Below are 22,641 nucleotides of genomic sequence, written 5' to 3'. Positions count from 1 at the left end.
TATTTTTCGAAAATAGTTACGTTTTAATTTTATATATAATTTTATATACTTCATATATTATCTTTTAATCATAAAGATAATTTGAATATGATGCATACTGATGTTTCTATTGTTTAATTTATATAATTCTTTTTTTTTTAGAATAGAGTAAAAGTTTTTAGCTACATTATATCATCGTATGAATTCGGCTTTAGGAATATTGTAAACGTATTATAAGTATAATTTCAACGATATTAATAAATAAAATTAGAATTTTGAAATCAAATATAAATATAATATTATTTACATTATTTACAAATTATTTAAGTATTTATCAGGTAATCAATTGAAGTTGCGCATAAAATAAGCGCATTCCAGTTGAAAAAAATTTTTTAAATTAATTTATTATAGATTGAATTTAGCTATTTTCGATTAAGATTAAATTCAGATTCTTGAAAATATCCAAATCTTTCATGAATAGTTATAAACTATTTTATATTTCTATTGATGCATCGAAAAGAAATCGTAAATTTTTTTGATATATTTTCCTTTCGTATCGTGTATGTATCATGTCATTTCTATACAATGATTTTTTTTTCATACACTTCAAGAAAAGTATCGAGTGGTCAGAACTTGATCCATCATTTGTTCAGAATGATGCACAATTTAGATTCTAAAAAAAGAATTTTGCAAAAGGAAAAATTCCGTGGAAAAAAAATATCAATATCTTGATAAACTTGAATTGAATATTTGAAATTGAAAATTTTTATAAATTCTTGGAAATAAAAAATATCGAATCTTATTTTGAATATTTTCCGAATCTTTATAAATCTATAATATGTTTATTAATATTTATAATTTATATTAAATCTTTATGAAATAATTATATAATATTCTTCTTTTTGATATTTGAAATAAGTTATTTTGATATTTGAAATAAAATATTATAAATACATTAATTATAATCACTAATAAATTTAAATATATCGAAAAAGATTAAAAGAAAAATACCATGAATTTATTGGAAAATAATATCATTTTATTAATAAAGTATGTTCAAATTAATGCAACATGACAACTCTAAACTTTTTTTTTTCAAATCTTTGCAATTATTTTACTCGAATAATACAATAGAATAAAATATAATAAAATACAATTATTCATTTATATCTATATTATATTTTTTCTACTTTTATTTCTAATTACTTTTACACTGTTATTACTGTTTTTTCTCGTTTTTTCAATTTTCAACTCAAGATTTTTATTAATTTTCAATTCGGAAAAATCTTATATTGATATTCAATTTATGGTGTTTTTTTTAAATAATAAAAAATATAATTATAAAAGATACAAAATATTTAATGCAGAAAATAATTTATTCTAATTTTAAATCATTATATATATATATTTTTTAAAAAAGCAAAGACTCTGATATAAAATATTGTATTAATTTATCTAATGTTTGTATAATATTTTGTACTATTTTTTAAATTACAAGAAAATAAAATTATTGATTATCATCATCTACAAAAGTTAATTTTTGTTTAATTTCTATAGCTAATTTATATCCAAGTTCTGGTCGACGATCTTTTCCTTCAACCATTGCTTTTACTTGGCTTGAATTTACAATTACTCCATTATTAGCTATAACAGTAGCTTTAGTTTTTTCAATATCAACAAGATCTACTCCCCGACTACAATCATCAATGAGAATAGTCCGATAACCGCTTGTAAGAGCATCTACAGCAGTAGCTCCAACACAAACATCATAGGCTAATCCACAGATATATATATCAGTGGCCCCTTTTTCTTGTAATTGCGAAGATAAACTTGTTTCCATCATCTTTTTATTATCCCAAAAAACTGAATATGAATCTACTTCTGAATTAGTTCCTTTATATATTTTAATTGCATTATCTATAATTTTCAGATCTTTATGAAGTTCAGCACCCCAAGAATCTTGAATACAATGACGAGGCCATAGACGTTGTTTTAATAATGGTGGACCTCTAAATGTTATGGTATCATAAACTTGTGCTGTTTCTTTTGAGATTCCACTACTGGGATCAATTTCTCTGTAAAAAAATAATAAATTTATAAATTATATTATAAAAATGTAATTATAAATTAATTAAATTAAATCAATTAATTCAAATTAATTACCTTAGATGTAAATTATCAATAAAAGATACATGATCTATAGGATGCCAATCAAGAGAATAAAATACTGCATCAAATTCTACAGTTTCCAATAAACGATTAATTGGTTCAATTACTTCTGAACCATCATGTTGTGCAGCACATTGTTTAATATTTAAGGAACCTGTTATAAAATCGTTTTGAACATCCACAATTAAAAATGCACTCTTTGGACGAGTGCATATTTTAATCCAACGATTCCAACATATCTACAAATTAAAAATAAAATTATGATGTTATTTAAAAATTATTTTATACGATTTAATAATCATTTTAATATTTATAATATATTTTAATATTATATATGTAAATACTTCAAATTCTTCTCTATCAATTTTCCCATCTCCATTCAAGTCAAATACTGAATATATTTCCTTTAATTGATTTTCTTCAACATTGTATATTTTTCCACGATCATTGCGAAATAATGCACGACAAATAAATTCAAATTCTGTAATAGATAAATATCCATCTCCATCTTTATCAAATGCAGTAAAACATGCATCCATGTTTCTTTGATGTAACTTGTTGTTTCCAAGTTACTTATTTAATCAATACTTGCAATACTTAATGATGTGCATTATTATATATTATTTTTTAAATTTGTTTAAAATTGTTGGATAAGACTATATCAATTAAACTTTACTACTTATTTAATTTTAATTATATTACAATATCACAATATTTAACTTTAATCATATTGTAATATTTTGTTTTTATATTTATATTTATGCATAACATTACAACAACATTATATATATACAATATAATAAATATAAAATTTCTTTCATTCATTTATTTATTAAACAATATACAAATATAGGAAAACAAAATGAATTATTGAATTAATCTTTGATGGGTTAGCAATGATATATCAACCATTACTTCAGGTTCCAATAATTCATTTACTTTATATTTCATAGATTCTTCATGAGCATATGTAACAGATGTATCTGTAAGTTGGATATTACATTGTGCTAAAATTAAAATACAATTACGTAATCGTGCACAAACTTCACGGTTTACTTGAGGAATTCTTGACAAATCTTGTGTGAAACCACCTTCTGATCTATCAGTATCTTGTCTACTAGCTCCAATCCATATATAACCATTATTTCCTAATATTAAACTTGCACCATTTTCTAAAGTATGAAAATGTGTTTTTTTTCGTTTTATAAGAGCTGGTGAAACTTTCAACATTATACCTTGAGACAATTTACCATATTTTAAAACTCTAGTATGTAATGAAAGAGAACCATCTACAAAAGTACTTTGTACTTCTGCACAAATTAAATCTCCTTCTTGAAGATAACGTCTCATAGTTTGTTCATCTTCAGCTGATCTTCTTCTCTATAAATTACATGCGAAAAACATTTTTACAATTAAAGTGCAAAAGTTACACTTTTAACAATTAAAAATGTATTTATTTTAAAAAAAATTTTTTTTAAACATGAAATTTAATATTTATATCATACCAATTCTCCACCTGGTAAATTAACACTGGAGAGTAATAATACAGAGTCAAGTTTGGAATTTGTGTCAACTTTCCATCGTTTTTGTTGTACTTCAGTTATACGTCCAACAACTACATCTCCTATTTCACCTTGATAACGCGCTTTTAAAGGTTTTATTGAAATAAGTTTATTTACTTTTTCTAAAATACCAGCTACAGATGCACGTAATGTATTTTCGTCATCTACATATGTTCCATGTCCTCTAATAATAAAAATTAAAAAAAATTAAAAATTTTTTTTATATATTTAAAATAAATATTAAAATAACATATTTTAAGTTTACCTTAAGAAATCAGATTGACTAGAAATTTCTTCTCCAGGAGTATATATTCGAGGTTGTATATCTTTATTTTTTAATAAATTTAAATCAGCTCTGTTTACTGCTAAACGAATATTAATAGGTGGATATTCTTCCATTATATGCAACAATTGTTTTTATATTTTATATATATATATATATAATATAAAATATTAATAATTAATATTTAAAAAAGCACATATATATGTCTTTCTTAAAGTATAGTATAGGTTATGATTAAGGTTGGGATTGTATGTAAGTAGTATAAATGAAACACAACATAAAGCATCAAATATAATATCGTGAAAATTATTATTTATCTATTATAATAATATTATTTAAATATTAAAGTAATAATATATAGTTAAAAAATCTAATTTTTTTAATCGATTAAAATTTATTATTTTTAATAAACAAGATTTCTCGTAAAAAGTAAATAATTATTACTTAAGTATTATATTATTTATTTATAAATACTTAAATTTAAAATTTTAATTTTGAAATTAAATTAATTATTATACGATATTAATAATTATTTTTTTAGTATTTTATAATGGACGATTTTATTCCAACACGAGTATCAAGGATAAAAAAAGATGCTGTAAAGGAATTCGTATCGGTAAACTATGAAAAGCCGAAAAAAAAAAAAGAAGTAATTAAAAATAAAGAAAACAATGATATACAAAATTCTAAATTTAATATAACAAAAAATAAACAAAATGAAAATAATGATGAAAAAAGAAAAAAAGAATTAGAAATGAAACGTATCAAATATGAGGTTATGAAATTTAGTATGACTGGTTTTAAAGGAATAGAAGCAGAAGAAGCAGAAGTTGCACTTGCTATAAGTTTAGGAGCAAAACCTCCAAAAAAAAAAGGTATTAATTATAAAATATTGAAACATGAAAAAAAACAGGAAACGCAACAAAAAGATGTAAAATCTGTATCAGGTCTCGAAAAAAGTTTGATAAAACATAAAATTAAAAAAGTTAGGAAAAATTCTAATAATTTATTAAGAATGTATGGAAAAATAAATAAGAAAACTTTGAATAAAAAAATTAAATAAATTTTCTTAAGTAAGGAAGTATTTAATTATTGGATAAAAATTAAAAAATTTAATAAAATATTAACCATAAACATTTAAAATATTTTTAGTTATTTTGTTTAATAGTTACAACATTAACTAATTATCTAACAGTAATGTGTTTTATGTATTGTATATATGACAATATATATTATAACAAGTAATAAAATAATATTTTTATATATTTGTGAATTCATTTGGGCCAGCCTTGAGCTTCAATGAGAGGATATATTTATCTATTCATCTTTATCTATTTATATTTAAAATAGATATTCATATTATGTTTACTATGCCATAAAATGGAATGATTTGGCATTTAAAGAATTGTGCTTTGCATCTGATTGAAGTTAATCAAAAGCTGCAGCTGTTGGTGCAACTTCGAGTAACATTTGAAGGAAAGCATTCACTCCTTCTGTAAAAAAAAAAAAAAAAAATAATCTTAACAAATAATCTTTTTTTTTCGATATTATTTGTTAATTTTTTTTAATTAAATGAATGTTTACCCATAAATTTGGGCACATATCCGTATTTAACAAACGGGAGGTAGACAAGCATGCCCGCTAATATAAATCCAGCCGCATACAAGTATTCAATTTGAGGTTTATCGATGATTGGCGCTATAATCAGGTACGCAGAAATTCCAAGTACGAGGACAGGTATTATCAGCGGACATTTATATGGTCGTGGATGATTCGGTCTGGTCCTTCGCATCACCAATAGAGCTAACATAGCTCCACCATAAAAGATCCAAGCAGTGAATGAAAAAAAATCGATCAAGGAATCAATGTTTCCAGATATTACCATCGCTCCTAATTAATGAAGAAATATTTCATTATATATATATAATACAATATGTAAATATATATATGTAATACAATATATAAATATATATATATCAAGAATAAGATGTACCTGCAACAAGGGAATGAAAGATAAGTCCAGGCGCAGGAGTAAAACGTCGCACATGCACATAGCTAAGGCAGTCGAGTAAATGGCCTTCTCGAGATGCCGCGAAACAAAGTCTACCTGCTGCGAAAAGAGTACCATTTGCGGAACCAAAAGTACTAATCGCAACCGAGAATGGCATAAGCCATGCCATAACGCCAAGAATTCGATTTCCGAAAGTCTACAACATTAATTCATATTTTGTTACATATTTAAAATTTTGTTGAGATATAAATTGCAAAATATAAATATTTGTTTTATTTCTAACAAAAAAAAGGATATTAAAAATTTATCTTACCACTGCAACAGCCTCGCTTTCAATCATTTCCGAAGGTGACATCACGGCTAGATAAGAAACGTTTATCAATGCGTAACATAGCGTGACGAGAGGTATACCAATCATAATAGAACGTGGCAAATTTTTCGAAGGATCTTTGATTTCTTCAGTGACATAATTGAGATTATTCCATCCATCGTACGCCCATAAACCAGTATAAAAAGCAGTGGCTAATCTGCCTATATTAACGGTACTACCGTCGAACGTATCGAAAGCGCCTTTGAGATGCTGCGTATTACCCTGTATCAACTTATAAGAGCCACCGGCAATTACGACAAGTATGGCGATCAATTTGGCTGCAGTAAACGCGTTTTGTACACCTGTGGCCAGATTAACGCTGTAACAGTTTACTAATAATATAAGTATGATCGCCAGAAGCGCAACGATTTTGACGACTTCCTCGGGTGGATCACAATCGGCCGCAAAGGCCTCAACCGCATACTGTGCGAACGACAAACAGATTATTGCCATTTGAGATGGTTTCAAGACCAAAGTGGAAACCCACGAGAAGAGGAAAGCAGGTGGTGCACCGAATGCGTCCATAAAGTAAGCGTACTCGGCGCCGCTGCTCGTATTCATCGTACCCAGCTCGGCGTATGCTAACGCACCGCACAGACTCAACATGCCGCAGGCCGTCCATACGAGGAAGCTGATTCCGATACTGCCGGTTCGAACCAAAAGCCCTGACGGCGAAACGAATATCCCAGAACCTATCGTTTTGTAATGAACGACGAAGAAGAATAATAAGAAGAAGAATTTGAGAAACTAAACTATTCTCAGTTAACCGTATTTAAGATTTTACTGAAATCGTATAGATCGCTACCTATCATGGTACCAACGATTAGAGCCACCCCACTGACGAGTCCCACCCGTCTCTTGAGGTGAACAGAGTTGTTCTCCTCTGGGTCCGTCCCCTCCAGCCCTCCACCCCCTCCACCCCCGTCTTCATCATCGCCCAGATCCCCAGATTTAATTTCTTTCTGTTTCCGTTCGTGTAGCTGTTGTTGTTCCGGTTGACGTTGGAACGGCGATGTAATTGGGTTCCAGCCGTTGCTGTTGCCGTTGCTTCTGATTGATCGAGAGACCAATGTTGTTTCTGGAATTCCATTCCATCCACTGCCTTGTAATTGTTGTTGCGACTGATTACCGTTACTTGTCTGTGGATCATGTCCCACGGTAACTGAAATCATTTCAGTTTGCTTAATTATATTTTGTCTTATTCGTATATATTAATTTTTAAAATATATAAATATATAAATACCATTATTAAATTACATTATAATTATATTATATCATCTATCGAATTAAAGATTTACAAAAATTGAATGGTTACCTTCATACATAATTCATCGGACTTTATTATCGACAATTTCAATCAAATCCTCTATTAGTTGTAAATGATACAAACTTTTGCGAAAAAATATAATAAATACTTTGCTTTGCTATTAACTAATATTTATTAATAAGAAGAATATTTAAATGTGCATGCTTTTTTTTTTTAATTTGTAACTCTGCACTTTTTAACAAAACAAAAAAAAAAAAATTTCTAAAAGAATTCACTTAAATGAAGTGTTTAAATTATCATAAAACGATTATTCAAAGTAATAATATATTGAGAATCACGATACTATCGAACTGTTTTCTTTTAATAATGAAACACATTAGCATACTACGAAGTGCTGTGGCAATCTAAAAAGCGTCAAGTCGTTGATTTTATATTTATGTCACTACACAACAAATATTATTGTATTATAACTAAAGTACTGTTGCCGTAATAGTTTGCATGGCTAGATGCCAAAGATTTCTCGTGATCAAGTGAGGTCAGTCTGTTTTCTTCACACGTTTTAGTGTACATACATAAACCGTAAAATACAAACATATTTCTCAGAATTTTTACGCGCTTATTTCCTCTTTGATATCCTTATCTTTTTTATGAAGTTTTTTCAGTTCATTATCTTTTTTAATAAACTATTTAATATCAATTTCTTATCCTATATCTATTGTATATATATTGATAATTGAAATTAACAATTTCGATATTGAATATCAAGTGATCATAAATCTCTTTGAAAATAAAAGAGTTTAATTTATATTTATTTTAATGATCCCTTGAACGCGTGACAGTTATAGATATAAGCAGATATTAGATATGTTGTATTCTTTCAACCGAACCTCTACCACATAAAGCGTCCGTGGTTTCATCTTCAAGGTGACCTTTCGATAAATTATCGATTTTCTTATTAACAACACATCTACATTAACAATTTAATGCTCTGCATTAGATTTTAATATTGTCTATTTTAAAATAGGATTCGAATTTCTCCTCTGAAGCGAATCATTTAAAATATTTAAATATGTAAACGTATTCTTTTTCATATTAGAAATATTTAAAATATTTTATTTAATTTATTGATAAAATGATGATAATGATAAATTATTTAGCATTTCTTTTTTTTTTTTTTTAACTTCTTTAATTTACTCAAGATCATCAAAAATATTGAAAATTTGACTAATTAAACTTTATGGAATTTATGAATCGATTCAATTTTTATTTCGTTTGCAATTTCTTTATCCATAAGCATTTTAAATATCTACATAACGATGAAAATTGTAAAGAATGCTGACTATATTATGTTGCTATGTGGCAATGTACCATTAAATATATTTGTACAACTGTTTTAATATAATATTAAGTATAAAATATTGTCAGCATACAAGGTCATGAGAAATGCAATTAAAATTGAATTTATCGATACTTCAAAAAGTAATAAAAGTTTTTTAAAATTTATAACTAAACTATTTAGATTATTTTAGTTGTTAATCTACAAAAGAATGATGCAATATCACTGAAGATGTTCGCGCTCGACATTATTTTGTAAAGCACTGTGTAAATATATATATAAAAGAAAATAAATAAAATATAAAGATAGAAGCATAAAATTTAAAAATACAACATCTTTTTAAAACATAAAATTGTTAGCTTTTTAAACGAAAATCATTCAATGCATGTAAGATGTAATTTGAACTTGTTTAATAAAAATTGTTTTTATTTCAGCTCTATTATTTTCAAATTTTATTTTATAATTGCTTTGCATATAAAGGAAGTTAGTTTAATAATTTTAAATGAATTTTAAATGAAAGTAGAAAGATATAAAATGTTATAAACTCTTTATTATTAATGATCATTATACTCATCCGATGACGTATTACCTATTAGCTTATAAAATTCGTCGAATTGGTAATAAGATATGCTGATACAAGCGTTTGCAATGTATGATGTAGATGTATAACGAAAAATTATATTTGAATTATACTTTTTGTCGTTTATATCGGGATCTTTATTACTTATATATTATATATGCTTTAAATATTTATTCTAAATCGTGTTAATGTCTATTGTGATAAACTGTCGTAATGATCCAATTGCATTTAATTGATCGTTCGTGCGAGAAAGAAACCGATCTTTGTCTTGTATGAAAGATGATTTTGTCTATAAGTAAAGGTCAAATAGATTGTAAAATGAATATAAAAAAATAGAAGACAAAAATTTTCTTACGAATAACATTTATGCATAACATTTATAAAAAAAATAAGAAAAAAATGAGTCATAATTTGAAATAATTTTCAATTCCATTTAAATCTTAAGTTAATCAATCGATTATATCAAGAAGTTATTCAATAATTGTATCAAATTTTAAGAATCGACAATTCTTTATCTTTAATAATTTATTCCAAATTGAATGATATTTATTCCAAATTAGTTGAGAGATAGAATATAAAATCTAAATCATTTTTTGAACCGTATAGATATTTTTCAATTCATCAAGTTCAAAGTTATGACAATATTCTGAAGTGTGCTTGCTATATTTAAAATTAAATACTTGGTCATTCTGTTACGTAAATTATGATAAAGAACGGTCAATTTGCTCACAACGTTAAACCGTAAAATTGTTCGTGTAAAGCTGACGATTTATAATCGTATGACATTGGTCAATGGTTTCCGTTTTATACTATCGATCGTTAAACTTGCTATTGTTCATAATTCCAAGGAAGGAAGATAACTTTTAACTGTTTTACTTTATATAAAATTCCAATTCGAAAAGACAATTTTTATAAAAATTCAACTTCTATCGAAGAAGAATTTTTTATATTCTATACGAAAGATTCTGTACGAATATTCTGTACGAAAAATCGAAAAATGGAATTATTAAAGATTTTTTAAAACTTAACTAATAAAATGCACTTTGTGCGTATGATGTGCGTTCATTTTTCATTTTTATGATTATGAACATTTTTTAAAAGATTATGAATAGAATTTCAATAACTGTAATGTTTTGAATAACAAGATTTTACGATAAAATCAACTCTGCCTCGAATACGACCTAACTAAGATAGTAACTGAACACCACGAAGAAGACAAAGAAGCATTGGTTTGCATAGAAAGTACTATAATTGGCTTAAATGGAATACGCGTGTTGTAGAGTACTTATCGCTGTCTGTTCGTTCAACAGTTCTTTAAGAAATCGTTGTTCATCTATTTGTAGACAGACAATACGCAACACGTATTCATAACGAAATGTTAAAAATAAATTTTACGTAAAAAGAATACCAAGATTTATAACGATGAACATTCTTTAATGCTTTTTATGATTATAATTTGTGAATATATATGTCTCTAATAAAAAAAATAACTTTTCATATTCAGTCAATAGTTCTTTTCATTAACTTGAAGATTATCGTCTAGATCTATTGATTGTTTCATTAACACAATAAGATATGGTAGCTAAGCTTAACAAACTATAAATTTCTTTCTACGACGGAAACGAAAAACCACTTGCGCAAAATATCTTAAAATACACGTATGGGCTAGATTTAACATCGAGGTGGACTTGGAAATTTGATTCCATTCTGTAATAAAATTAAATAATATGGATGTATATAAATGAAATATTAGCGAGTATTATTAAATTAATTTAATTTTTTAATTATGTTTTTTAAATAGAAAATGCAGACATCTCTTAAGAATTTTATACCAATATATATTCGAATATGTACTTATATTTCTTATTTCATAGAATGACGCAATTCTTCGTAAATTTTGAGTTAGCATTTTTCAATTTTAAAATAATGTTTCATTATTTTCTTTGATTGTATTAATTATACTCGATATCATTGTTTCTTTCGATTACAGTTTATTGAACGATTTATTGAATCGCTTGCGCTAATTATGAATGATTATTGAATTTTTCAAAAAATTTGTATGTTAAATATTAAATGAATTTTTTATTTAGTTCATTAATAATTGTTTTGATATATATATTAATAAATGTAAAATCAAAAAAAGTAAAAAAATAATATTTTTTTCTAATAAATAATGCAATTCATTGTAGAAATATTTTTTTATTTCTTTGCACATATATTTATTTTTAATATGAGATGAAATTTTTTGATATACTTCCATGCATTGTGTTTTAATATCTATATAAGAGAAAAACAAAGAATTTTATAAAATACGAATCGGTACATTCTACTATACATATTTTTGTGTGTACTAAATGTATAAATATATATTAATAAATTTTATTTGTTAATTACTTTTTTAATAAAAATTTAAAAAAATTCTTAAGTATCAACATGATATTTATCGTAAAATTATCTATATCTTTTTAATAAATATTTATTTTTTTGATCGATTTATTAAATTAAAAATAAAAAAACCTGTTACTATTTTATTAGATTGCATCGTATTACGAATGCGTTTATAATTCAATGTCATTTTTATAATTATTTTTATTGAACTCTTAAAATTGTTGATTTATTTAAAAATATATACAATTGTTAATAGTAGATTTTGTTCAGTAGCAACAGTCAATGAAAAGATTTCTTTAAGAATGGAAGTCTCATTTATGAATGAACATTCTAATGAAAGTAAAAAAGCGCGCGAATTTCACCATTTATAAATATGTGACTGTTTTCTTCATGAGATCAAATGTTATGACTTAATGAAAAATAATATTAAATAATGAAAAATTTCATTTACCTCGTTTGAAGGGCGCGACATGCATGACTCTAAAAGGGACCGATAAAAAGGGCGGACTGTGAGACCGCCTCTCATGACACCACGCCGACTTTTCGGAATAACCACTGTCTCTGCCGTATACAGCTGTCTTCGGCCCGCCGTCTGCTTGTTTTTTGCGCTAAATTCGCTCGCAAATTTCTAGTTCACGTTTCAGTGGGCGACTTTTATGTACGCCCTTACTTTTGCTTCAGATTTTGAACAATAATAATTTGTTCAGATGAATAATTCTCTTAATTTCAAATTAAATATTTTTAAATTTAAATTTCTTCAATGACATCAATATGATCAACACAAATTTGCGTATGCTTTTATATGATTATAATATTTCGACACGACTAGCACCGATCCACCTCTGATGATGAACTGGGTGTTCGACAGAGGGAGACGTACCCGCCAAAGAACGAACAGGAGCGAGGTCGGGAAGGGGAAATTGGAAGTGCGATAGGGAAACGAAGATAGTAGCATGAGCGTTAGCGTCGGCGCTCAAATTCGCTCGATATCGTTTTTTGTCTTTCGACTTCTATTAAATATCTATGAATTCATTATTTGATATTTTAACTATTTTTTATTTTTCGTTTTTATTATATATGAAATATTTATATACAATATATAAAAGATTTTTTATGTATGTTTATATGTAATTTTTTATTCGTCTAGTTATTTCATTTATATGTAGTTATATATCTATAATTTTTTAAAATAAATTGATAAAGTTTTATATATATATATATAAAATGTATGTTATGATAAGTTTAAAATACATTTTCATTTTTTTAAAAATTATGAAAATAGTAATATTGATATAATTTTTTATTGATATATTACCATTTTATAAAATATCATAAGTAATAAGGAATTCTAATAAAGGAAATTCTAATTCTATTTCTAGAATTAATTTAAGAAGAATAATGAATAAAAGAAAATTTTATTAGTTGAAATCCAAAATTGTATCAATAATAGATATTAAAATAAAAACAGTAAATACTATATGCAATAATATTATTACATTTTTTAAATTATTCATTTATAAATTATAAAGAACATATTATTTGTAAAATCGATTTAATATTATTAATTAAGTTATTCTACTTTGTAATTGTAGGTCATATATACATTTTAACAAATTAATTTTTTCTATAAAATAAAAGAATCATGCTTTTATTATGTTATAGCAATTAATTTATGTATGAAAATATACAAACTTTTGTAAAAAATTAATTATTGAATTATTAAATACAATGTTAGGAATAGAATATTTTATACATATAACGTTTTATAACAAAAATTTAACAATTTAATTTTCATAATATAATATCATAATATTCATAACAGTATAAAAATAAAAATCTTTTATTGTAAAATTATATATATAAACTGATCTTAAATACATATATGTAGAGATAAATTTTCAAATATTAAGAATTCTTTAAATATTTTTTCAATATTTTTAAACAATATTTCTTTTTTGTATGTATATATCTTTTAATTAATTAATTGTAATTTATGAAACAAAAAAATTTTAAAAGTGATTAGATTTAATTTTAAAAAAATTATATTTTTTAAATATATCTCTTTTTAAATCAATTTTTAATCTTTTATTTCAAAAGAAATTCAATCAATTTGTAAATGAATTTAATTCATTTTTATACTTGTAATTAATATATATATATATATATATATATATTCATACTATTACATATATATGAAATTCATAAACACATATATGTTGAATATTTTAGAGTTTCAATATAACAAATGAATTTTTATTTTATAATTGTTCTTATGTTAGGCCAGTTTATAGTGTGCAATTTCAAGTCATAAAACAAGACTATCATTGTGTGCAATATATGTAATATTCTTTGATTAATTATTTATAATAAATGTTTGTGTATATAATACAAGTTACAAAAAAGAAAATAAATATTTGGAATGCTTCAATGTACTTTAATAAAGTAACGGTAGACAAGAGTCGCCAGAACCCCAAGAGCAATAGGAATCAGCCATGATCTCCAAGCACCACTGCAACTGCCAATTATCATGTTATGATGCAGCATTGACTATTTACATATCATACATTTTGAATTTTAATAACATTATAAATTTTGAATAGCACATATTTTTATAATGATAAGAAAATATAAAAGGTAATTATTAATATACATAAAAAAAAAATATACAAATATATTGTTACAAGAATGATAAATTGATGATTTGTAACAAATCTAAATTTTCAAATGTGCTATTCAATGAATATAAGTTATTAAATGGTGATAGATATGCCAACACCAATGCAGAAAAGATGTTAGTAACAAAATTATATACCTATAATACTATGATTATAATAATATAATAATTAAATACAAAATTTTATACCTAGAACCATTTATTTCAGATACTTCAGTAAATTCATTATTTTCTTGTGTTCTTTCCTCCTAAAATTAATTTATTTATTATTTATATTATATTAAATATAAGTAAACATAATAATAGATAAAACAAAAATTATATCAATAAATATAAAATTATTAAATCCTACACATACTTCTACTAACTCTCCAATTTTAAATTTCTCCATTAATTCTCTTGCATCACTTGAATGTCCAATATCTTCAAAGACTTCTGTACAATCTTGACCACCTTGTTCTAAAAGTACTTCTTCTCCTCCAGGATGCTTAAATTTAATATATGAACAATATTTTTATACATACTTCAGTAAAGTATATGTCGATTATAAAATAAAAAAAATAAAATAAAATATATAATTACAGTTGTAAATTCAGTCACATTATAAACTTTATTATGAATGATAAACCATAAATCTTTATTATTATTATGCTTAGCAACTTCTTCCCGCGTGTAAAATTTAGTATAAGCGGTATCAACAGTATTACTCTCAGACGCCATATTTATTCTTCTACAGTAGATAATATTTTATAGTAGATATATGAATATTATATAGATATCACTGAAAGAAATGAATAAAATATTGAATATATTGGATGATGTATCGCTAAAAGTTTGTTATATTAAATTTCGTTTACAAAATATAAAAAATTTTATTCCGCACCTATATTAACTATGAGTGCAATTGTAGTCTGAATTCAGTAAATCCGTTAGTAAGTTATGTCTTATACGTAATAATATTGGACAATAAAAAAAAAGCTATATAATTTTTTCTTTTTTAAAAATTGTTTTTATGAATTATTCTCAGTTAATAAATAATTTAATCTTAAATAATATAATAATAATTTTATAATTAAAAACTGTAAATACTTCTTTAATAAAAATATAAATATATGCTTTTAAATAAATTGAATATATAATAAATATTTTTTATATAGATGTTATATAATATTATAAATTTATAAAATTTTAAAACTTATTGTTTATTATGATAAATGAATTTATTGCCAAAAATATTTATTGATGTAATAATATAATATAAAATTTAAACAAAAAATGTAAATTAATTTAATTGTATGTATATATTTATAATTAATTATTATAAGATTTAATTGAATTAAAAACTATATATATCATAAATAAAAACCAATAGGAAATCATTTCTTCTGTTGAATATTTGAATCGAGTTATGGCATAATCATTTTTTCGAATATTAATGTTTATATCAAATGCAGTTCTTTTGACAGAATACAAACATTTTTATATGAATTAATACCATAATAAATAATTTTTAATATTTTATTTCAGTTTCGGCAAGTAATGTTTTAAATTTTATGAAATACAATTAATTTTATAATCAATTAATTAGCAGTATATATAAAATGAATCTTGCCGGCATTTTTTCTGTGTACATCGGTATTTTAATTATTTGTGTAAAATGTGAATTTACATTAACATTTGGATTTAGTAATATTCGTTCCATGATAGAAAATATACAATGTAATTTTATGGAATGTTGTACGAACGAATATATTTTGTCTGACATTGATAGTATGTATATTTAATAAAAAATTAAACATTTTAGGTTATTTGTGTTAGAATTTATATATATAAATATATATTGACAATTTTAGAATTAGATGAAATTTTTAATAAAAAACTTTATGGTCAAGAAATGGCTCAACATGTAATTATAAATGCTTTACGTGCACATTTAACTTCAAATAATCCTTCAAAAGCTTTAGTTATGAGTTTTCATGGTCCACCAGGAACTGGCAAAACTTATATAAGTCAAATGATTGCTAACTTTCTTTATAAAAAAGGTGATCAAAGTAAATTTTATCATTTTTTTAATGGTCGTAATGATTTTCCTCTGCAAGATAAAGTAAATGAATATAAGGTATATTTCTATTGTTATTATAAAATCATTTTTGAAAAAAAAAATAATAAATTTAAAATTGAAAGCATAAATATAATGTAAATATTAATGATATATTATTTTACTACACAGGATGAATTATACAAAATTATTATTGGTAGTTTACAAAAATGCGAAAGATCAATGTTTGTATTTGATGAAGTAGATAAAATGCCAGAAGGTCTACTAAATGTTCTTGTACCATTTTTGGATTACAATACATGGGTCAAATCATGGAGATTTACAAGTTATATAAATGCAAGAAAAGCAATTTACATATTTTTATCTAATACAGGTAGTGCAAGAATTACGCAACGTTTATTAACACTTTGGAAGGAAGGCAGACAGAGGCATACAATTAAACTTCAAGACTTTGAAAATTTAATAAGTGTTGGAGCATTTAATGAAAGGGGTGGTTTCTACCATAGTGATACAATAGATTCTAATGTTATAGACCATTATATACCTTTTTTACCACTTGAAGAAGTTCATGTAAAAAAATGTTTAAAAAAAATTTTCATGGATAGAGAAGTAGATCCTACTAATGAGATGATAGAAGAAGCATTATCATATGTAATCTTTGGACCAGCTCCATATAATATTTATGCAACTACTGGCTGTAAAAGACTAGAACAAAAAGTAGGTACTATTATATATGCCAATAAAAAGCATAAATTAGAACTTTAAATATATATAAATATTGTATTTTTATGTTAATGTTTCAATAAGATCTAAATTTTATTGATTTTTCTTATTGGCACAATTAGAAGATGTGTAACAATTAAAAAAATACAATTAATTTCTTACAATAATACATGTAGCATTTGATTATTTATAATTATGTATGTATATGTTATTTAAGAAATAGCTAAAATTTGTCATTATCAACAGTACAGAATTATAATATATACAATTGAGTCTTGGCAATTGACTTTAAAATATAGTCATAAAGAAGAAAGCTGTCTAGAAATATGAATATTTAAGGATATTTTTTTTATATGATTCTAATATACAGCAATAGACAACTTTAATCTTTATGACTTTTTATATCTTTATTCGTACTGTTATATTATATCGAAAATAATTATAATTTTTTTTGTCTATACAAATAGCTAAATATATATTTGCTTTTATGCATTCAGTTCCCGTATATGAATATAAACTTTCTATTTATATATTTGTGATACAATCTCAAATAATGAGAACAACAAAATAAATTGTATTTTTATACCAATGTGTGAAGATATATCTTTGTTTTAATTAATGTAAAAATGCATTATATTATAATTTTTTTCTCTTTTTTTTTTTCATTAAGAATTGTTTCAATAACATATTATGATTGCATAATGATGCAAATAATATAAAATATTCTTGATCACTGTGCTATCACATGAAAGAAATATCTAAGTAATGTATGGTTATTCTTCTTCAACATATTCTTTTGGGAAAAACCCTACTTGATCTCCAATTTTTCCTTTCCACCAACCTTTGGCATCACCTTCTTTACTCAATACCACAACTCTGCAACCTCGTCGTAGACTTAATTGGTTGCGTTCACCTCCTCGAAAATCAAATAATGCTTTAGCCAAGACACGTCTATATGGCCATAATAAACGTTGATCTAATTTTTCAAAATTTTCTGATAACGATGCCCGTTCGTAATATTCAACAAGTTCAACTACACTTTTGAAGAAACGAGATTCACTGAGATAATAAACATCAGCACCATCGACATCGCGTTTAAATACTCTTATGTGTTTTACCGTTCCATCTGCCCTATAATATTGGTTGATTATTAAAAAAAAAAAAAGTCAAGAGATAAAAAAAAATATTTCAGAAAAAAATATTATTTATATGAAACTCTTACTTGATACTTAGAGCGTAATTAGTTTCATGTTTCAAACGAGGTTGTCCTGCAGGCCGTACTCGTAACATATAGGTACCATCTTCACGAGGTTCTAATTTATTTGATGCTGTATCACGTCCCATTTCTCCTACAAACCATAATTTCACAGAGAGAGCACGTTCACATGATAAGGATGGTGGAGGTGGAGGCGGAGGCGGTACTGGCATACACCGACCTGAATGTGCAATGCATTGTTTGTGTACAGCATAACAGCAGGCTTCACATCGATATCCCTATTTAAATGAATAATAAATTTATAATAATTTAATAATAAATGTCTAATAATTAAATTTAATGTTTAATAATTTTATAACATTCTACCTGAAAAATTCGACCTTTTAAAAATTTGCCACATCGTTGACAACTACGTGGAGTGTTAAATGTTGTAAGCTTAAACTTATGATTTGTATTGCGACACGCGGCAGGATTAACATTGTCCATTGCATCTTGTAATGCCTTCATCCACATTTGTTTTTGTTCTTCGGTTCTTGCATGCAAAGTATATGCAGTATATTCTTGTTTATGAACCAAGAGCCATTGATAGGACCATCGAGAATCTCTGCCAAGAGTTCGCCTTCCTGTGTGATCTTCTAATCGATAATCATCAAGACGTAAAGTTTCACGATAACAATATTGTTCTCCTCTGCCTGCTTTACAAATTAATACTACTTGTTCGAAAACAAACACATAACGCGCTTTTAACCGTTGATCACCATGAGCTTTTACCTGAAATATGATAGTAATATTTCGTTAATTTTTATAAATATGTTTAAATTATTTCAAACAAATTTACTACCTTGAGTTCTCCATCCCTAAGTAATCGTCCAAAGTCTTTTAATTGTGTATCTTCTGGAACGTCCCAATCAATTATCGATGCTTGAATATCTCTTATAATGTCCAACGTGTCTGAATCACGTTTTACCTCGTTAATATATTGTGCTATGTCAACCATTACTTCTCTAGCTTTTGCAAGTTGACGTCTATCTTCTAGCCAATCACAGGGAGTTTCTTCTACTAATTTATCAAGCAATAAATGATATTTTAATACTCTTTGCATTGGAACAGATAAAATATCTCGCAATTTGAATTTTCCATTATTTGCTTCTTGTTGACATCTCTGCAATTATCACTTTCATTAAATTTATTAGAATATCGTACATTAAGAATAAATATTTTAAAACATACAATAACTTCTTGATTAACTAATTCATTACGCGCACATGCTTCTTGCAATGTATTTTGAGCAAGAGTAAGATTTGCGCAATAATCGCCATAAATAAGAAATTTTTCTCGCCAATCAAGAAAAACTTGTGCTAAAGCAGCACCAGTCCGTGCTTTTCGAAGTTGACTGTGAAAACCGGCATGAATTTCTGCAAGTTCTTTTATGCCAAAAAAAATACGTGTAGAATCTTCAGGTCGCAGTAATGAAGAAAGAGGTCTAGCAAAATGTTTAAGTAAACTATTAAGAACATCCGAATAATTGCGTTCTGTCTCAACAAGTTCCTGAATTACATAATCCCTTTTTTCACCTCCAGAAATTGCTCCATCCTGTTTCATAAAAATTGATTAAAAGTTTTTTTTTGTAACAAATACAATAATATGAAATATGAAATACCATGAAGCATAACAAAATTAATTATTAGCTATAATTTATAATATTAAAATGAATTTTTGATGATTGCCTGTATATAAAAAATATAAATATTTAACGACCTGTGCAACAGATGGAGGAGGTGGCAAATGTAGACTACAAAGGTCCTGGTAGATTTCTTCACTTTGAGCATGGCTGCAGTATGCTCCATATCCATCTTCTTCTTCAACGGGATCTTCATTGTCGCCTCCTCCACCTGCTTCATTTCCCTCTCGCCTTCTAAATCTCCTACGACGATCTTCATCTTCACGGCTTTAGCATAAAAATATGAACAGCCATGCACTATTCATGCATGAAAAAAATAAAATTTCTTGCAAACTTAAACTATTTGCAGCAACTATAGATTTCATTACAAACAATAAATATAATTTAGCACATAAAATTTTAGAACAAATATAAAATAAAATTTAAATTAGTGCCAGTATCACTGTACTGAGTTAATTTTTCAATAAAAATTCATAAATAATTTATTAAATAAATACATGTAAAAATTGTCTTTCAATTGAATACAGTGATGGTTGGTACTTTAACTGCAAATCTTTAAACATTTAAGTTGCAAACGACAGATACCTTCTCTGTGGAAGGCCAGTCGTGTTGAGAATTACTCGAGAAACAGAGTAATTCCTGATATACTTGAGATTCATCTACATCCATAACCTTAGGTTTCATGGTAAATGTCCCCACACCTGTTGTGGGACTAAACCCATTGATATAATTATTATAAATACCATAAGTAATTTTTTCATATCAATTTTTATCATAACTTTATAGAAACTTTTGTATTTAAGAAAATATTTTGTTTGTACTTCAGGAGCAAAATATAATTTAGAATTTACAAAATTTATACAAAAGTTATGTTAAATGCTTACCCTGCACCAGCACTTTGTAAATCTTTATAAATATCTTCTTGTGATCTACCATGACTTATAGAAAATCCACTATAATAAATATTTTTTTTTTATATTAACATAATTTAAATTACGAATAAAAGATTGCATAGTAACAAATTACTTACAGTATACCTTTGCGTCTTAAACGAGGACAATTTGATAAAGCTGATAAAGTACGTAATACACGAAGAAAATCTGATAGATCAAATAACATGGAAGGTTCAAAAAGCTCAGAATCAGTTAATCCAAATATAGTTGAACATGCTGATAAAAATACTTTTATATTTCTTAGACATAAAAATTGTGCCATCTGTGGTTTTTGGTTTACATCTTTCATATCTATACAACCGGGATCTACTGTATTTAGAAGATTACATAGCAATACTCCATCTCTTAATGTATATGCTAAATCCACTGCAGTAGCCTCTGGCCAATTTGCTTTATGATCTGCTCTTAAAGCTCCACATCTTGTTAACCATTTAACACATTCATGCCAACCACTTCCATTATCTGAACTGCTTTCTATTCTGTTCATTTTTATATGTTTGGTTTAATACAAAATATTAAAAGTTTATAATAAGAACTCTTTCAATCTATAATACATTAGGCCATAAAGATTTTATAGATGTATTTTCTTATGTTAAGAAACTGTAAAAATAATAACTATAAAAAATATCATGAAAGATAATAATATTCAAAGATATACTTTAATAGATAAAAAAGTAAATTGAAATTATATCTAAAAGTATAATTTTAATAGATAAAACTATCAGAATTGATTGTCTATAAATGCATTAGAATGAAAAAACATAGTAAAATATAACATTAAAATAAATAATATTTTTAAAAATGTACCTCCATTCAACGAAGAATTTATAAATTGTTTCTTCGTTCTTCTGTCAGTGTTAAGAATATTCTGTAACCAGTTCTATGAAGGAATTCATTATTGTTCCGTGTCGGTTCTTAAAGATAATTCAACGGAATCTATAGTGCCGTTTAAAATGGTTTATTGGCAGTGTCATTGCTAAAAAAACATTTGGCCAAATTATAACTTTAATACGTGGTTATTACTTTACACGATATGCCTTGTTTTCTCATTGTAATATTATGACGTTCAGCCCGCTGCAACTTATGATCGCCATATTGCTACTTCACTGCAGTCGATCATATTATAAATCTCAATATAATATTTGCTTCATGTATTCAATCATAGATGGAGCTATATGTCCAGATAAATTAATATTATATTCAAAAGTTTGAAAATTGAAACAAATTGATTTTAACAAAAGAATTTTTGCCTTTTTACTTTTTTATCAAAATGTAGTATTCATTTATATTTTATTATAACTATAAGAATTTAAGTAGAAGAATTGAATAAAAACACATTTTAAATTATTTAAAATAAAAATTTCATAAATATATTTTCTAAAAGAATAAA

At 25.5% G+C, this 22,641-nt stretch overlaps 7 protein-coding genes and 1 long non-coding RNA gene across 13 annotated transcripts; 3 read left to right on the top strand and 5 right to left on the bottom strand.

Annotated features, from left to right (window-relative positions):
- Positions 1-99: 99 nt before the first annotated feature.
- LOC147656661 (uncharacterized) lies at positions 100-2,489 on the top strand. 2 transcript variants are annotated; one of them, XR_015293977.1, is made up of 3 exons: positions 100-317; positions 1,910-2,095; positions 2,183-2,489. It is a non-coding gene; the product is annotated as an uncharacterized LOC147656661 (long non-coding RNA). The 2 variants fall into 2 exon arrangements; XR_015293978.1 differs by lacking the exon at positions 100-317 and adding an exon at positions 328-539.
- LOC100866090 (Nicotinamide amidase) lies at positions 1,337-2,806 on the bottom strand. Its single transcript, XM_086913880.1, has 3 exons — positions 2,493-2,806; positions 2,143-2,387; positions 1,337-2,054 (listed from the first exon to the last, which is right to left on the bottom strand). Exons 1-3 carry the CDS (start codon positions 2,685-2,687, stop codon positions 1,487-1,489), a joined length of 1,008 nt encoding a protein of 335 aa, XP_086770006.1. The 5' UTR covers positions 2,688-2,806; the 3' UTR covers positions 1,337-1,486.
- Positions 2,807-2,959: 153 nt separating this feature from the next.
- On the bottom strand, positions 2,960-4,303 carry Naam (Nicotinamide amidase). Its single transcript, XM_086913881.1, has 3 exons — positions 3,976-4,303; positions 3,654-3,894; positions 2,960-3,528 (listed from the first exon to the last, which is right to left on the bottom strand). The coding sequence occupies exons 1-3, from the start codon at positions 4,107-4,109 to the stop codon at positions 3,016-3,018; spliced, it is 888 nt and encodes a 295-aa protein (XP_086770007.1). The 5' UTR covers positions 4,110-4,303; the 3' UTR covers positions 2,960-3,015.
- A 240-nt stretch (positions 4,304-4,543) lies between these two features.
- Positions 4,544-5,256, top strand: LOC105736909 (uncharacterized). The gene has a single exon (XM_031920025.2). It carries the CDS (start codon positions 4,544-4,546, stop codon positions 5,054-5,056), a length of 513 nt encoding a protein of 170 aa, XP_031775885.2. The 3' UTR covers positions 5,057-5,256.
- On the bottom strand, positions 5,126-12,802 carry LOC100867344 (b(0,+)-type amino acid transporter 1). Of its 2 annotated transcripts, none has more exons than XM_003698736.3 (6): positions 12,397-12,802; positions 7,180-7,536; positions 6,318-7,066; positions 5,987-6,200; positions 5,578-5,883; positions 5,126-5,486 (listed from the first exon to the last, which is right to left on the bottom strand). In XM_003698736.3, the coding sequence occupies exons 1-6, from the start codon at positions 12,419-12,421 to the stop codon at positions 5,422-5,424; spliced, it is 1,716 nt and encodes a 571-aa protein (XP_003698784.2). In that variant the 5' UTR covers positions 12,422-12,802; the 3' UTR covers positions 5,126-5,421. The 2 variants fall into 2 exon arrangements, with proteins under 2 accessions (XP_003698784.2, XP_086770005.1); XM_086913879.1 differs by lacking the exon at positions 12,397-12,802 and adding an exon at positions 7,690-8,353.
- Positions 12,803-14,269: 1,467 nt separating this feature from the next.
- Positions 14,270-15,817, bottom strand: Cyt-b5 (Cytochrome b5). Of its 2 annotated transcripts, none has more exons than XM_003698767.4 (5): positions 15,503-15,817; positions 15,202-15,400; positions 14,978-15,106; positions 14,809-14,867; positions 14,270-14,460 (listed from the first exon to the last, which is right to left on the bottom strand). In XM_003698767.4, exons 2-5 carry the CDS (start codon positions 15,337-15,339, stop codon positions 14,370-14,372), a joined length of 417 nt encoding a protein of 138 aa, XP_003698815.1. In that variant the 5' UTR covers positions 15,340-15,400; positions 15,503-15,817; the 3' UTR covers positions 14,270-14,369. The 2 variants fall into 2 exon arrangements, with proteins under 2 accessions (XP_003698815.1, XP_012349086.1); XM_012493632.3 differs by having other exon boundaries at positions 14,270-14,454; positions 15,503-15,625.
- A 329-nt stretch (positions 15,818-16,146) lies between these two features.
- LOC100869929 (torsin-1A) lies at positions 16,147-17,570 on the top strand. Its single transcript, XM_003698754.4, has 3 exons — positions 16,147-16,389; positions 16,473-16,738; positions 16,850-17,570. Exons 1-3 carry the CDS (start codon positions 16,221-16,223, stop codon positions 17,441-17,443), a joined length of 1,029 nt encoding a protein of 342 aa, XP_003698802.2. The 5' UTR covers positions 16,147-16,220; the 3' UTR covers positions 17,444-17,570.
- Positions 17,462-22,361, bottom strand: Vav (Vav guanine nucleotide exchange factor). Of its 3 annotated transcripts, none has more exons than XM_003698713.4 (9): positions 22,059-22,361; positions 21,329-21,851; positions 21,183-21,251; positions 20,376-20,565; positions 19,848-20,210; positions 19,459-19,779; positions 18,984-19,388; positions 18,624-18,895; positions 17,462-18,532 (listed from the first exon to the last, which is right to left on the bottom strand). In XM_003698713.4, exons 2-9 carry the CDS (start codon positions 21,736-21,738, stop codon positions 18,175-18,177), a joined length of 2,388 nt encoding a protein of 795 aa, XP_003698761.1. In that variant the 5' UTR covers positions 21,739-21,851; positions 22,059-22,361; the 3' UTR covers positions 17,462-18,174. The 3 variants fall into 3 exon arrangements, with proteins under 3 accessions (XP_003698761.1, XP_012349068.1, XP_012349069.1); XM_012493614.3 differs by lacking the exon at positions 20,376-20,565 and adding an exon at positions 20,884-21,010 and having other exon boundaries at positions 22,059-22,359; XM_012493615.2 differs by lacking the exon at positions 22,059-22,361 and adding an exon at positions 20,884-21,010 and having other exon boundaries at positions 21,329-21,399.
- Positions 22,362-22,641: the final 280 nt, after the last annotated feature.

The sequence above is a fragment of the Apis florea genome, unplaced genomic scaffold (genome assembly GCF_048593485.1).
Source record: "Apis florea isolate Af1SG1 unplaced genomic scaffold, ASM4859348v1 contig_3517_pilon, whole genome shotgun sequence".
In the NCBI taxonomy this organism is placed as follows: Eukaryota; Metazoa; Arthropoda; class Insecta; order Hymenoptera; family Apidae; genus Apis; species Apis florea.
The sequence above is the reverse complement of the archived record's forward strand: the minus strand, read 5'-3'. Positions and strand labels throughout refer to the sequence as shown.